General features: G+C 39.4%; 2 protein-coding genes across 2 annotated transcripts in view; one reads left to right on the plus strand and one right to left on the minus strand.

Annotated features, from left to right (window-relative positions):
• Nucleotides 1-4,789, minus strand: part of LOC127633113 (membrane-associated tyrosine- and threonine-specific cdc2-inhibitory kinase-like) — a 39,458-nt gene extending 34,669 nt beyond the window's left edge. The window contains exon 1 of the mRNA XM_052111987.1: nucleotides 4,563-4,789. The gene's annotated coding sequence lies outside the window, so the exon portion shown is untranslated. The remainder of the gene's footprint in view (nucleotides 1-4,562) is intronic.
• LOC127633120 (elongin-B-like) lies at nucleotides 5-12,952 on the plus strand. The gene is made up of 4 exons (XM_052111998.1): nucleotides 5-80; nucleotides 9,249-9,383; nucleotides 9,551-9,659; nucleotides 11,928-12,952. Exons 1-4 carry the CDS (start codon nucleotides 51-53, stop codon nucleotides 12,038-12,040), a joined length of 387 nt encoding a protein of 128 aa, XP_051967958.1. The 5' UTR covers nucleotides 5-50; the 3' UTR covers nucleotides 12,041-12,952.
• Nucleotides 12,953-15,380: the final 2,428 nt, after the last annotated feature.

Raw genomic sequence — 15,380 nt, forward strand, 5'->3', positions numbered from 1 at the left:
ATGATGACGTTGAGCGCCGCGCGTTGGATTGTGGGACAGTGGAGCGGTGAATGGTGGATGACCACACAACCGCTGAAATGGTGAGAAAAGCGATTCCTTACTTTCAGTAAGCCGTCTATGTGAGTAACGGGTCTACTTCATTTAAAATGCGTTTATCATTTATCGTTATGTATGTGCTTCTGAAATAAGTGTAATTTACGCTTATTTCAGGAGTTCATGAGTGTCGTTGCGTCTGATTCAGTGTCGCGTCGATCTTTAGTCTGTGTTTGAATGACGAGTGTTCCGCATCACTATTGATCACTTCTACATATATACAGTATAACTCCATGAACACTACTTGCCAACAATAGAAAGTTCCTATAAAAGTAACATTTGAAGTTCTTTGCAAGTACTATGGTATTATCGTAATCGTGCAGTGCAATGGTAGATATTAAATAACTATACCATCAATGTACTTACTAGTGTTGACATAGTACTTGTAGCTGTAAGAGGTGGCAGACTTAACACAACTGTCGAAGACATTAGTTATCAAATATTGTTTTGTCACTGCACATTATATAGCGAGGTATAGTTAGTTGGAAGTTCGATATTCGTTGAATATTCGCTGATGGTATTTAAGAGACCGTCTGAAAACTCCATCCACTGCTCTAAAACGTCACGGCGTCTGAGAGTTCATTCAATTGACTAATAGTTCTAGCTTGAAAAACACTGCTATTGGGGCTTACTGACAGGTGAAATTATTACAGTATGTCCTATCATGTGAGTACAATAATAAATTATTTTAGAAACAAAATATATAATAAATAATTGATCGCTGTTCTCATTGATCGGGCGTACTGTAATAATTTTACCTGTAGTAAGTCAGTCTGTCCAGTAGCAGCTTACTACAACCTTTAGAAGTGCTCACCTGTTTCATTCTCCCTCTCTCTCCTCAACAATTCCCTGTAACTTTTAACTGACTTATCTAATGAGAAAAGGGCAAATATCAATAAAATAAGATCATGTGCTGTCTGCAAATATGCAGATATCTCGTTTAAACGGCTGTAATTCACAAAGATCACGAAAACCCAGCGTTTCCTTCCCGTCCAGCGCTAATCTAATATCTTCCTCTGAAGTGCTTATCCTATCAGCCAGAATCAAAAACTTAAGGATCAAAAGTTCCTCTCATTCACAAATCATGACGGTCAGTCTGTGACAATCCAAGGAGGCGATCCAGCTGTTTAAACTGTTTCGAGGCTAGAGATGCATCGATCAACCGGCCAGGGACCGGACACAGAATTAGCCGATTTTCCACATGCCCGGACCGGTAACCGGCCGGTCAGCCTCATGTCTTTCCGATTCCAAGCCTGTCCGTTTTGTTGCCAGCGGCGCAGGCAATAACGTCAGAGCTGCATGTAAACATGTCATTGGCGTGGGAGATCTTCACTGTGTGAGTGAAGAATACATAAACTTCGAAATGTGTAATAATTGTAAGGCCAAAGTAAACCGTGGGGGAACCACCACATTAACTTTCGGAGCAACAAACCTAATTAGACATTTAAAACACCATCACCCAGCTGAAAATGCCCATTTTAAAAAAGAAGCTAAAAAGTGAAAGCGTCTAAAGCTAGCCAGAGCTCAGAGCCAGCCACAAGTCAGCAGCCTCTCCTATCATTCCTTGGAATGAGCAATGAAAAGACCAAAGCAATTACGAGGAAAATTATGGAATTCATGGCCCTGGATGACCAGCTCCATAGTTGAGGACAGAGGGTTCAGAAATCGGATAAATGTCCCCGATACAGAGTAGGAGATACTTTCCGACGTCGCGTTGCCCGAGTTGTTTAATCTCGTGTCATGTCACACACGCAGCCTGTTATCTGTCAACATTTGGGTACACAAATCCGGGAGAGGGGAAGTGGGGTACTGGATGGCAGAGGCAGGCTAAATACTATACAAATTGTGCCGTTGTAATTTAATGTGCTGAGTAACGTAATTTTTCACACTGTGTCCGATATTAAAATCAGTGCGACACACATTGCAAAAGGTGTGGGCATTGTCGATATGGCTTCGGGATATGAAATTCAGTTCTTCCATCCAGCTGTTGTTAAATGTACATGTATATTTAGTTTTTTTCACCGGAGCACCAGCTGAGTTTTCTCCTCCCATCTACCAGTGATGCTTGATTTAACATCCCGCGTCTACTGCCTGCGCAGATATCAACAGCGCAACTGGGATATAGGTTGCCAGATTGTGGTCATAAATGATTTGTAATGTGTATGATGTGTCGATTGTGTGAGTAGGATGCGTTTCATTCAAGATCTGGCAACTGGACCACCTTGGAATAATATATTGATGTGATTATTCATATAACGTGGTTTGGGCCATACAAATTACGGGAGCTTTTTTGGGAGAAATAACAAAACGGGAGACTCCCGGGAAAAACGGGGGTGTTGACAGGTATGGTTACAAGCCGTTCCCGAAGCAGTGCTCAGTTTTACAACTGATATTTGGACATCTAACGTAAGTTGAGCGTATTGTACACTTCAGTTTTTCAGATCTTTGGAATTGTTTTGTTAGATGAGTAATAAAGAGAAAAAGGTCCATTTATAAAAATAGTGGAAAATGACATCTGTTATATAAAGCAACTCATTTGCAGTTAATTGTTATTTCTATCTCTTTCCAGTCACAGAGCACTTTATTTTGAGAGTTGTTTAAGTGAGAGAAGATCCTGTAACTTAGTGCAGTTTGGGGGAAATTTTAATGTTTAGTAATTTTATTCTGAAAATAAAATTTAGCATTGAAGAAAGGTAGATTTTGTTTGTATATGTGGTCAATGATAGTTCTTAGAAAGAAAATTGAATTGAATTGAAAATTGCAATCGGTCCATCTCTACTCGAGGCTCGTGCTGAATCGGCACGATCTTGTGACTGCAACTTCAAGGCTGCACCCAAAATCAAGGAAATGTTGCTACGAGCTATGGAGGTAGGATGAAAATAAGGTGCTTTTCAAACTGTTCGGAGATCAGTTTCCTTAAGAGTTTAATTCATTCAAAACAGAGATGTCAGTTAAGCCATTAACTGATTAGGTAACAAGTCAGCTGCCTACGTGCCTATGACAGCCCGAGGTAAAAGCGCTTCACGTGTGCTATAAGCAGGGTTGGGGAGTAACGGAATACATGTAATGGGATTACATATATTTAAAATACAAAATATTAGTAACTGTATTCCACTAGATTTACAATTGAAATCATTGAATGTAACTATTCTTATTACCAAAACTTATTTTGATTACTGAAGAAATTACTTCGCATTTTATTGTCATTTGTTTCATTTAATATTTAGTCCTTTCAGATGGAAACATTTATACATATACATGATGTGATCTAAAGTGCATTTGAACAGCGGTGAAACACTTTCTTATGATGCGTTACATTCATACGAGCAGACAGAGAAGTAAGTTTGGAGCAGAAAAAATTGAAATAAACCTTGCTAAGCTAAAATGCTATTTCTAGCCATTTTACATGCACATGTTACCAGTAGGGCTGCACCTAACGATTATTATTTTTATCGATCTGACGATTCTTTTTCCGATTAGTCAAATTAATCTAAAGAGCAATTTGCAGCTTTTTCAAAAGATTTTTTATTATTATTACTTGATTAATATATCAATTAATTAACCCAAAATAAATATAAAAAAAACTTGTCTCATTAATATTTTATTAAATGTTCTTCTCTTAAACACAAACAAATGTTCAAGAAACAAAGTGTGCACTGCAGGGCATTATTCTGGGGGAAAAATAGCCCCGTTTTAACTGGTAATCTCCGTTTTACAGTCCAGCATTTTATTTTGGAGAGATTTTAATTATGAACTTGTTCAATTTGAGTAAAAGGAAAATGCACTCTACATTTAGCAATCCAACAACAAAATAAATGAAACAAATGTAAAATTCAAGTCCCTTTCAGGAGGAATATCAAAACATTGTGCATCGAGTTTAGCAGTCCAACATAAAATAATTTTACAGTACAATTAGTGCAATTTGAGTAACACAAATGTTTTTCGAACAGGAATAACTAAAACTTGTGAATTCTTAATCAACTCTCAGTAATACACACACCCAACTTACCACATGCACACAATCTCTCTCCCCCTCCTTCTTTCCCTCCCTCCACATTCCACCTCTCCTCCTCTCTCTCACCCCCTCATCTTACAGTAAAATTAGTACAATTCGAGGAACCGTTAACTTTTTCTAACAGGAATAAATAAAACTATTGCAATCTGAATTAAATCTCAGTGGGTCAAGGAATATAATTTAAACGATTTATAGACCGTAACAGTCACACAGTTTATGCCATTTTCTCATTCATATGACCGTTAAAGTAAACAGAAAATTTAAAAAGGCCAAATAACAAAATTAAATGACGCATGGTGTTAAGTTACGTCAGCAGTGGTGCAAAAATGACTTGACATGAGGGCGATGAGGAAACATTTAGAAAATCTATTTTAAGTGACTACTACTAACAGAAACACGTGTTGTAATACTAATATATGTCATTGGTTGGGGACAAAAAGTAAACGGGACTTACTGTGCTGCCATCTTAACAAGCGCTCCGGGATGCTTTCGCTTCAAGTGTTCCTTCATGCCGGTTGTACTGCTGTGTCGTGATGAGCCATTTCCAATTTGCATAGTTTACACAGCACCACATCGTTGGGTCTCTGGCTTAAATACTCCCATGCTTTAGATGACCGTGGGTGAGTTTTTTTATCTGCCGATTGTTCTTCAGGGAATCCATTCTTAAATCTGGTGCTGCCATTTTAATTATTCCATAACGACTCACCGTTGCACGTTATGCAAATCGATGTATTTATGTAATCGATGACGCCGATTACGTCGATGAATCGTCCCAGCACTTGTTACCAGACTTGATCATATATGTGTATCAAGAAAATTCTCGTTAAATCATAATTTTTTTTCTAGTAAGACCTTTGATATAAGGGCAAAATCATATTCTTGATGATAATTATTTTATTGTTTTCCTGTAAAAATATCTAAAAATCATTAAAACAAGCTCAATTTGATTATCTTGTGTTTGAAGCAACACTGCATAAGATATTTGGGTTTTCAGAGAATGTTTTTACCACATGTATATGTATTTTGTCTTACAGAACTGGCAGAGTTTTTATAGTCAAAACACGTGAAAAAATCTACCAGTGCTGAAGAAGTAATCCAAATTATTTATAATACTTTACCGGCATTGAGTAATTTAATAGAATACTTAACATATTACAGCATGTATTCTGCAATCTGTAGTGGAATACATTTCAAAAGTAACTCTTACAACCCTGGCTATAAGTAAATGTATTATTCACTATATACTGTGTGTACAATTGGTTGTATTCTGTATTGTTTTTTTTGTAAATGGGATTGCTATTATGTGCTTGCTGGACTACTGTTTGTACTGTTATTTCCTTCTTCCATATATATTAACTATTTCTTCATGTGCAAATACATTTAAAAAATTTGATAACTGAACCGAAATCTGAAGAAACGACTATCTACCATTTTAAAATACAGTACAATTTTTTAGTTTTGTGTGAAATTGAGTAAATATAGTGCTAAATAAGAGTTTATTAATTTTTTAGCAGTTATATGTTTGTTATTTACTATATTATTTTGTGTGATATTTCGGCATTGTTTTGGCCACCCTGCTCTCTCGATATAGGCCATTAAATAACCCATATCGGTCGACCATTAATATTTTCACCTGTAGTAAGTCAGTCTGTCCAATTGCAGCTTACTTAACATTTTGTTGAATTTTTATAATTTATTTGTAAAATAATTGATTACTGTACTTTATTATTTTTATTTATTTTATTTTGTCATATTAATAACTGCTTTTTTTAAAAAAAAGAAATAATGACAATTCTGCCCTACTCATACCAGTTATTAATATTATGTTTTTTTAATTCAGCTTTCTTGAATGAATTATTTTTTAAAACCTTCTCTGGATGGTTACACCACATGACATTTTTTTTTACAGAAAAATATAAAAATGACTGAACTCAGAAATTGTGTTCATCATAGAAGCAGTGTATTCAATTAAATATGTTGTGTGAATTTATTATTATTTTTTAATGTGTTTAAATAATTTAATAGATCTGGACAAAAATATGAGCGTCATGGGTCCTTTTAAAGGAATAGTTCTCCCAAAAATTATAACTCTCACACTTATGTCATCTCAAACTTTCTTCTGTGGAAAACAAACACAATATAAAAAATGTTCCCCCCTTTTTTCTCCCCAATTTGGAATGCCCAATTGCCAATACATTATGTCCTCATGGTGGTGTAGTGACTCCCCTCTATCCGGGGACGAAGGATGAATTGCAGTTGCCTCTGTTTCTGAGACCGTCAATCCGCGCATCTTATCACGTGGCTTGTTGAGCGTGTTACCGCGTAGACGTGGTGTGTGTGGAGGTTTCATGCACATCCACACACAGCTCACCTCACGCCTCACTGAGAGCGAACCACTTTATAGAGACCACGAGGAGGTTACCCCATGTGACTTTGCCTTCCCTAGCAACCGGGCCAAATTGTTTGCTTAGGAGACCTGGCTGGAGTCACTCAGCATGCCCTTGATTCAAACTTGCGAACTCCAGGGGTGGTAGTCAGCATCTTTACTCACTGAGCTACCCAGTCGATTTAGGGTGAGAAGCAGACCAAAATATAACTCCTTTTTACTGTAAATCTTCATATCGGCAGCAAACTGATATTTTAAACAGAATTTTTGACTAGCCCTCAGAAAGAAAGAAAAAACTGTGGGTATATGCGATCCATTTGAAATAAAATCTATTATTCCAGCAGCCAAATCCAATACTAAATGCCAATTAAAGGGATAGTTCACCCAAAATGAAAATTCCCTCAACATTTACTCACCCTCATGATATCCCAGGTGTGTATGACCCCATTGACTTACTCCTACTCCCATCTGTGGAGCGGAGGGTTTACCAGCTGACATTCGCGGCACGCCGCACACCACCTGCGGACGTCGCCGCCAATGCCCGGCCAATAGAAACGGGCTATTAGACGGAAAAGTGTTTTCCGTTCCCCTAGGTGACCGGCCATAGGATTATAGTGAGCCGCCTGGAAAACCATTTCCCGGCGGCTCCGTGGAATCAACAATTGTGTCACCTCCTCCTTTGTTTGAGCGTCCTGCGTCACTCTATATAACCGATCTTTAATAAGTGAAAAATACGGATATGAAATGGCGACACCCGGCCGGAGTTGTTGACCATCGATTACTCTCACTTGGTCAAAGGCGTGCTTAAGGGTTTCATCCCGCGACTGCTCCAAGGGGACGTCCCCTCAGGGAACTCCCTGAGAGGAGGGGTGACCCCTCGCCCCTTCCCTCGTCACTCGGAGCAGCCGAGGACGGCCCCGGCTCCGCCTCCCTGCCAAAGCATCGCACATCACACACCTCTTCACTTTCATGCAGGACCCATCCGCACAAACTCCCTCTAATACATTTCTAAAATTCGGCCAATCAGTACCCAAGATTAGCGGATGGGTGAGGCGGAACTAACCGCTGCCTCCACACTATGTTTTTCTCCCCGAATTTGATTGCTAAATTCACCATGGGGTACTTGTGAATATCCCCATGCACACACCTCACCCTCACCCGTTTAGCTGTGCCCAAAGCCCGGGTTGAACCAAGCGTTGGTGGATGGTGGTCTGATTACAGCCGGTATCCATCAATGCTTGGTATGTACCCCCTGGATCCTTACCGGGACCCGGCACGCTCCAGCCCGACCGGGGGCAGCCTGCGGGACATCGGAGACCCGCACCACCGTCCCCACCTCCATCAGCGGACACTGATCCCGGAAGTGGTCCGGGTCTCCGCACCTCCAACAGACCGGCCCAGGCGCCACGGCCGCACCCGTGCTGGCGGGCGCCACCACCTGAGGAGGAGAGCGGCTGAAGGACGGGGAAGGGTTAGGCGGGTTCTCCCACGGCCGGGAAGTTGGCCTGATGTATCCTCCACGCCTGCGGGGGGCAGGAACGTGCCCTGGGGAGAGAGCAGAGCGAGAGGGAACGGGGGGGGGGGGGGAAGCAGGGGAAGACACAGGGGAAGGGGAGAGAGAGAGAGAGGGGGAGGGCTCATCTGTCCTCGGCATCGCCGCCAGGTGGTCCTCCGCGAGCTGAACAGCTGCCTCCAGCGACGCCGGGCGGTGGCACTGGACCCATTCCGCCGTTCTCCTGGGCAGTCTTTGCGTAAATTGCTCCAGTACCACCTGATCGATGACTCCCTCAACGTCGCGGTCCCCCGCGAGCAGCCACCGCCGACAAGCGTCCCGGAGCTGTTGAACAAACGCAAACGGGCGGTCGGACTTCTCCAGCTTCATGCTCCGGAAGAGCTGGCGATTCTCTTCCGGGCTCCGACCAACCCGCTGCAGAATGGCCCTCTTCAGGTCAGAGTAAGCCAGGAGGTTCGTCGCTGGCAGTTGTTGTGCCGCGAGCTGTGCTTCCCCGGACAGGAGAGGAATTAGACGGGCTGCCCACTGTTCGGGCGGCCAGCCCCAGATTTCAGCCGTCCTCTCAAACAGGTCGAGGAAGGCCTCAGGATCATCTGCCACCCCCATCTTCTGTAACATGGGCGGGGGCAGCGTAGCGTGGGTGTCCGGGGTCGCGGCTGGGGCTGACGCAGCCTCCTGGCTGAGGAGGCTCCGGATAGCGAGTCGGTCCTCTGCCTGAGCCCGCATGACCTCGAAGAACTGAAGAACTAGAATTGGTTTCTGCACCATGTAAAACAGTTAAAGGATGGGAAAGGAGGAGGCGAGAACCGGCTTGACGACATAAATGATAATTTAATGAAAACTTAAACCAAAACACATAAACAAACACACACGACGGACATGCCCATAATTCTCTCTCTCTCGAACCATCGTCACCGGCGGCCTTTATCCCTCGCGCGCCTCATCAGGCCGATTGGGGACCGGGCGCGCGATATTCTGATCGGCCGCGCCCCCCCCCTCCGCTCCACACCATCATATCTACATCAAAACATCTTTGTTTGTGTTCCACAGAAGAAAGAAAGGCATACGAGTTTGAGACAACATCATTGTGAGTAAATGATGGGAGAATTGTTTTTGTGTGAACTATCCATTTAACACATTCGTATCCTGGGAATCAGTATGCTAAAACATTGATTGGGCACAGGATGTCCCTGCTTTACAGGTTGAAAACACAACTAACTAAAACCTCTTCTGTTTTCCAGGATGTCTTCTTAATGATCAGGCATCAAAAGACCACAATCTTCACTGACGCCAAAGAATCCACAACCGTTTATGAGTTGAAACGCATTGTGGAAGGCATACTGAAGAGATCACCGGAGGAACAGAGACTCTACAAGGTTTGAGCTGATATGATTCAAAACTTTGCTCTCCAGTTTTTGTCCAGATGATCATTTGATTTCCTTTCCATTAGGTTGTCTATACTACATTTTGCACTGCAAGTGTTCTGCGGGATGTGTGAGTGAAGTGAAAGTTGTTTCAATTATTAAGTCACGATGTGTTTCAGGATGACCAGCCGCTAGAAGAGAGTAAGACACTAGGAGACTGTGGCTTCACGAATCAGACAGCTAGACCACAGGCCCCTGCGACTGTAGGACTGGCCTTCCGGATCACCGGTACATGTCATGAACTACAGAACTGCCAGACAAAACTCATCCTGATCTTCAGTTAGCACGCTGTTGAAAACATTTAATATATTTCCACAGACAGCTTTGCTTGTCTTGCGAGGGGACATTTTCTTGGCTGATTTCATGAGAATCGCCCATTTAATTGTCCCATCACTTCATTATTGAAATGTCAGACATGATGTGAATACACAAATAGATTAATACAAATATTGATACAGGGATCTAAATGTATTGCAGTATATCAATATATTAGCTGCTGTATCAGCACATTTATATTCAGAACACACTGAAATAGCACCCTATTCCCAATATACTGCACACAGTACGTGTATGGCATGTGTATGGAATATGCCAGTACACAAGAGAGGTGGCAAGATTGCAAGCCAAGCTTGCAGATGATCATGTACCATGTAAAATGCCCTTCAGTTATTAGAAAGCTACCTAACTGTTAAATATGTTGGGTAAGTTTTGCTTTGTGAATTCTGTTTAAAACAGGTTATCAGGTTTGCTCTTATTGGACTCCTGCATGAATGTTTTCCATAAATATTTAGTTTAATATGAAATGGGGATAATTCAAATCCCTTTTCTTAAAGGGTTAGTTCATCCAAAATGAAGATTCTCTCATTATTTACTCACCCTCAAGATATCCCAGGTGTGTATGACTTTCTTTCTTCAGCAGAACACATTTGAAGAAAAATATCTCAGTAGGTCCTTAAAATGCAAGTGAATGGAGATTTCTCTTTTGAAGCTCCAAAAATCATAGAAAGTCATAAACGTCATTCATACGACTGCAGCCGTTAAATTAATGTCTTCTAAAGTGATATGATCACTTCTGGTGTGAAAAAAAAGAAAGTCGTACACACCTGGTATATCATGAGGGTGAGTACACCACAAGGACCTACTAAGTAGTGGCAAATTGGGAGAAAAGAGGATTAATAAAAAAAAAATAGTTTCACAGCATTTATTAATTTTACTTCATGGTTAAGGAATATTCTTTGATCAGTACCAGTTAATCTAAGCCAGTGCATTTTTACAGAATGTTTATTGCCACAAAAATGTATTTCCCCTCATCTTTCATTTTCTTTATATATATATAAAAAAAAGCAAAAATCTGGATTAAGTGGGTTGCACACTAGATGTGTCTGGCAGACGACATGTTGCATTGTAAAATTAGAAACCACTGTTTTCAATGAAGGTATGCACACTGCCGCTCTTCATCTGTCGGAATTCATTATTCACTATTGAAGTCAGTGGGGCAAAAATGTTACACTAAAAATACTCACTGTTTCAAAAGCACAGCCACAAGATGTAAACATGATTTTACTGTAATCGCTTACTTTTTTTGTGTAAAATTATAGCCAATTTTCAAACTTCATTGCCATGACGATGTAATGTAAACAAATCCTAAAAGGACTGTAAAAATGACTATTTAAACAACTTTACAGCTGAAATAATACACAAGTTTTAACCGAAGTGTTAATTTGTAAGTGTAAAAAGTAAGTGCTTTTTATACAATTATAATCTTAATTTCTTAATTTAAACTCCAAAAATTGGCCCCATTGACTTCCATTGTAAGTGCCTCATTGTAACCAAAGTGTTTGCTTTTTTTAAAGGTGCAGTATGTTAGATTCAGAAACCTTTGTTATCTATGCTAGTTACATGTTGCTCGTGCTTGTACACACAATTCATAGGGACGCGAGCATCCATAACAGTGATGTAACGTACAAAGAGTCTGAACGTGATCCTCCGGCATCATGCTGACAGATGAGGTAGCATAATTATAATTACAGTTATGATTGTTTTACTACAAACTTTGAGACTAAACTAAAACTACTTATCAGTAACATAGCTGATACACACATACAACTACATACTACCGCAAAAGCGACCCGCTCCCTTCTACAGGCTTTAATAGGCAACCTAGGAAGTCCGGGAAGGGCTCTTGTTTTTTGTGTGATAAGCCATTCACACATTGGCAAAAAAATTATTTATTGTTGTGGTAATCAACATCATGCCACAAATGCTGTCGATTGAGCTTAACTTGTATTGAACCCGGAATATTCCTTTAAGTACAACCTGTAATATGTTCAGCGCAATAAGAGTAAAGTTATTGAAGGGCATTTAATGCAAATTAACGTTTGAACAGTTGTTTTGGTTTTTTGCCAACAGAGCTTGTGTGTTTATGTAAAATTCTTTATTATGGGTATCAAAAGGTATAGATGCTAAACAAAATCCCCAAATCTTTTGTCTCCACAGATGATGCGTTTGAGCCCTTGCAAGTGGAGCCGTTCTCCAGCCCTCCTGAACTTCCTGATGTCATGAAGCCTCAGGACTCTGGCAGCACAGCCAATGAGCAGTTAGTACAGTGAGCGTGACCACAGAATGATTAGAGTAGCATGAGCGTACTGAAATAACACGTCAGGATGAGTAAAGATTTCGGGGATATAAGAAACCAAAAAGTTCACACCAGCCGTCACCCACCGCTGAACTAAATCCAATTTCAAAATGTCCAGAGAAGCACCAAGAAATAAGATTACTGTTGTTGTTGATATGTATGTTTACTTTATTATCTGGACTGACACGTTATTCCGTCTCAAGTGACTGACCTCATTTTGAATGTCAAACTTGTTTTCTTTGCCTGAGTGATATTTGATGCATTGGAGAGATGCTGTTTACATCATTTATTAGAAAAACAAACTGAGGATTAGCAGCACACATGGCACATGAGGAATCTCTTTAAATGCAGATGTGCATGTATCAGTTTTAATAAGATAAAATTGGACTCATGCAGGAAACCTGTGTTATCTATTGATGAGAGAAACTTTTCAGTTTGTTCTCTGTTCACCTCTGAATGCCCTGCAGATGATCTCTAGTGTAATTTGTTTTTTATTATGATTAAAACCTTTAGATAACAAGCTGCCCCTTACTCAGAGATTATTAAATCACAATTTTGCATAATCTGTGTTTGCATTACATTTTTCTCTTGATTTCTGATGGTGTTTCTTCTGTAAGCTATCACATTAGCCCTCAAACCAAAGGCTTTGCCAGTAGCGTTGCAGTTCATTGTAACCAGTAATCACTGTATGTGCTTTTCATTAGTTTGTATGAATGACTACTCAAAATGGAAATGCTATACTGAGACCAACAAGAGAGGTCATTGAGGGTTTGGACACTTAAACGGTTTGTAAATCTTGGTGTCTCTATTCGGCCCCATTTCGTAAAACCATGTTTATTGCAGAAACATGTACTTGTCAAATTAACATACAAACCAACTGTGAAATAAATAGTATTTTCTTTTTTTTTTTTGTAGTAGTAGTAGTAGTTCTAACCTTTCCTCTCCAAACAGTAAAGTGGCACTACCCCCCACCTCCCTCCAAAAATAGTCCAAACACATGGCAGTATTTTTTTTATTTTTATGTGTGGCTTATAAGAAACAAAAAAAAAAAGACAACTATTAGAAGTTAAATTGCACTGACAATAATGTATTATATTACTATTATTTATTATGTATTACATTATATATAATATTACCAGTATAATCCATTGCTTGAAAGTAAACTGTTCTCAGCTCTCAGATTTCATGTAGCCTACATATAACATTATTATTATTAGTAGTAGTATTGGTATTTTACAGCGTTCAAATTACTGTGTGACACAGGTGATTACTGAGTAATACATATTAACTACATGTCATTATTTTATAAAGCTGCTTGTACATGCATATTGTTATAATAATAGTATAGTAATACGTTATGTTACTAATATTGCTATATACAGTCAAAAGTTTACACACAACTTAGCCAAATACATTTAAACTCAGTTTTTCTGTCCTGACATTTAATTGTAGACAATATTCCCTGTCTAACATCAGTTAGGATCACTACTTTATTTTAAGAATGTGAAATGTCAGAATATTAGTAGAGGTAATAATGTATTTCAGCTTTTATTTCTTTCATCACATTCAGTGGGTCAGAAGTTTACATATACTTTGTTAGTATTTGGTAGCATTGCCTTTAAATTGTTTAACTTGGGTCAAGCTTTTTGGGAAGCCTCCACAATATTCTCACAATAATTTGCTGGAATTTTGGTCCATTCTTCCAAACAGAACTGGTGTAATGGTTTGTTGTTGAGTCAGGTTTGTTGGCCTCCTTGCTCACACAGGCTTTTTCAGATCATCAAGGTTCATCAGATTGAGGTCAGGGCTCTGTGTTGGTCACTCCAGTATTTTGACACAACATTGGACGTATGCTTGGGGTCATTGCTTCACAAGATCCTTTGCTGTTGTTCTGGGATTGATTTGCATTTTTCGCACCAAACTACATTAATCTCTGGGACAGAATGCATCCTGAGCAGTATGATGGCTGCGTGGTCCCATGGTGTTTCTGTTTGCATACTATTGTTTGTACAGTTGAAGTGGTACCTACAGGAATTTGGAAATTGCTCCCAAGGATGAACCAGACTTGTGGAGGTCCACAATTTTATTTTCTGAGGTCTTGGCTGATTTTATTTGATTTTAGCATGATGTCAAGCAAAAAGGCACTGAGTTTGAAGGTAGGCCTTAAAATACATCCACAGCTACACTTCTGATGCAGTGAGATCCAGCAGATGGAAATTACTTCAATAAGGTGATTTGTAGAAGGAATATCAACTTTAATTTGTAAAGGTTAATAAATAAATAAAAAAATTCAATGATGAATACAGAAAATAAATGTTTGATTGTAAATGTTAAGTCGATATATCTTAAGGATATATCCAAGGACTAAGTCCTGGAATAAACCTAATAACACAAAGTCTTGTCTTTGTCTAATTAACTAAGTAAATGGAAAAAGGTTAACGTATAGATGAGTCGAGATGGTCTCACGCTTGCATTTATTTCTCACGGGAACATTGGAAACAAAAGGCATCAATCATGGATATAATGATAGTAATACAGTGATGATATAAATTAATATAAAACTGAGTACATACGTGTGAATATATGATTATATAAACTGAGTACATAGATGTGAATAAATGAATTTGATTGCATAGCTTCTGATTATAGTTGATTTCAAGCATAATATCAATAAGCGAAAATAATCAAATATGGGAAAGACTAGCCACTTTAATCAACCTCCAATTCAGTACACCTATCATAAGCTAATTGTCTAAAGGCTTGACATAATTTTCTACAATTTTCCAAGCTGCTTTAAGGCACAGTTAACTTAATGTAAAATTCTGACCCACTGGAATTGTGATGTAGTCGATTAAAAGTGAAACAATTGTTGGAAAAATAACGTGTGTCATACACAAAGTAGATGTCCTAAATGACTTGCGAAAACTATTGTTTGCTAATATGAAATATGTGGAGTGGTTAAAAAATGACTTCTGAATTCAACCGTAAAAAATAGTAACATTTATTATGTGTTACACGGACACTGTAAAATAAAGCGTTACCTTATTTCTTATCTTTTTTAGAGGATGCAGCTGTTGTTTCCGACCCTTAATTTAACACCGACACAATATTTGTGCTTTATTAATGTGATTTCTGTCAACGAACCCCTCGTTATTACAAGTAGGCCTATGACTCGATATTTAATCATGACCAAACGCGGGCGCCACGATTTCGCAATTTTTAATCCCAAATATGGGCCGGGGAAGTGAGGGGGCGTTCACACAGGACGTGTCCTTGCGTTCCGTCTGCACTGTTTATTCGTCTCTTTGCTCATG

Source organism: Xyrauchen texanus, chromosome 40, assembly GCF_025860055.1.
Source record: "Xyrauchen texanus isolate HMW12.3.18 chromosome 40, RBS_HiC_50CHRs, whole genome shotgun sequence".
Classification (NCBI taxonomy): domain Eukaryota; kingdom Metazoa; phylum Chordata; class Actinopteri; order Cypriniformes; family Catostomidae; genus Xyrauchen; species Xyrauchen texanus.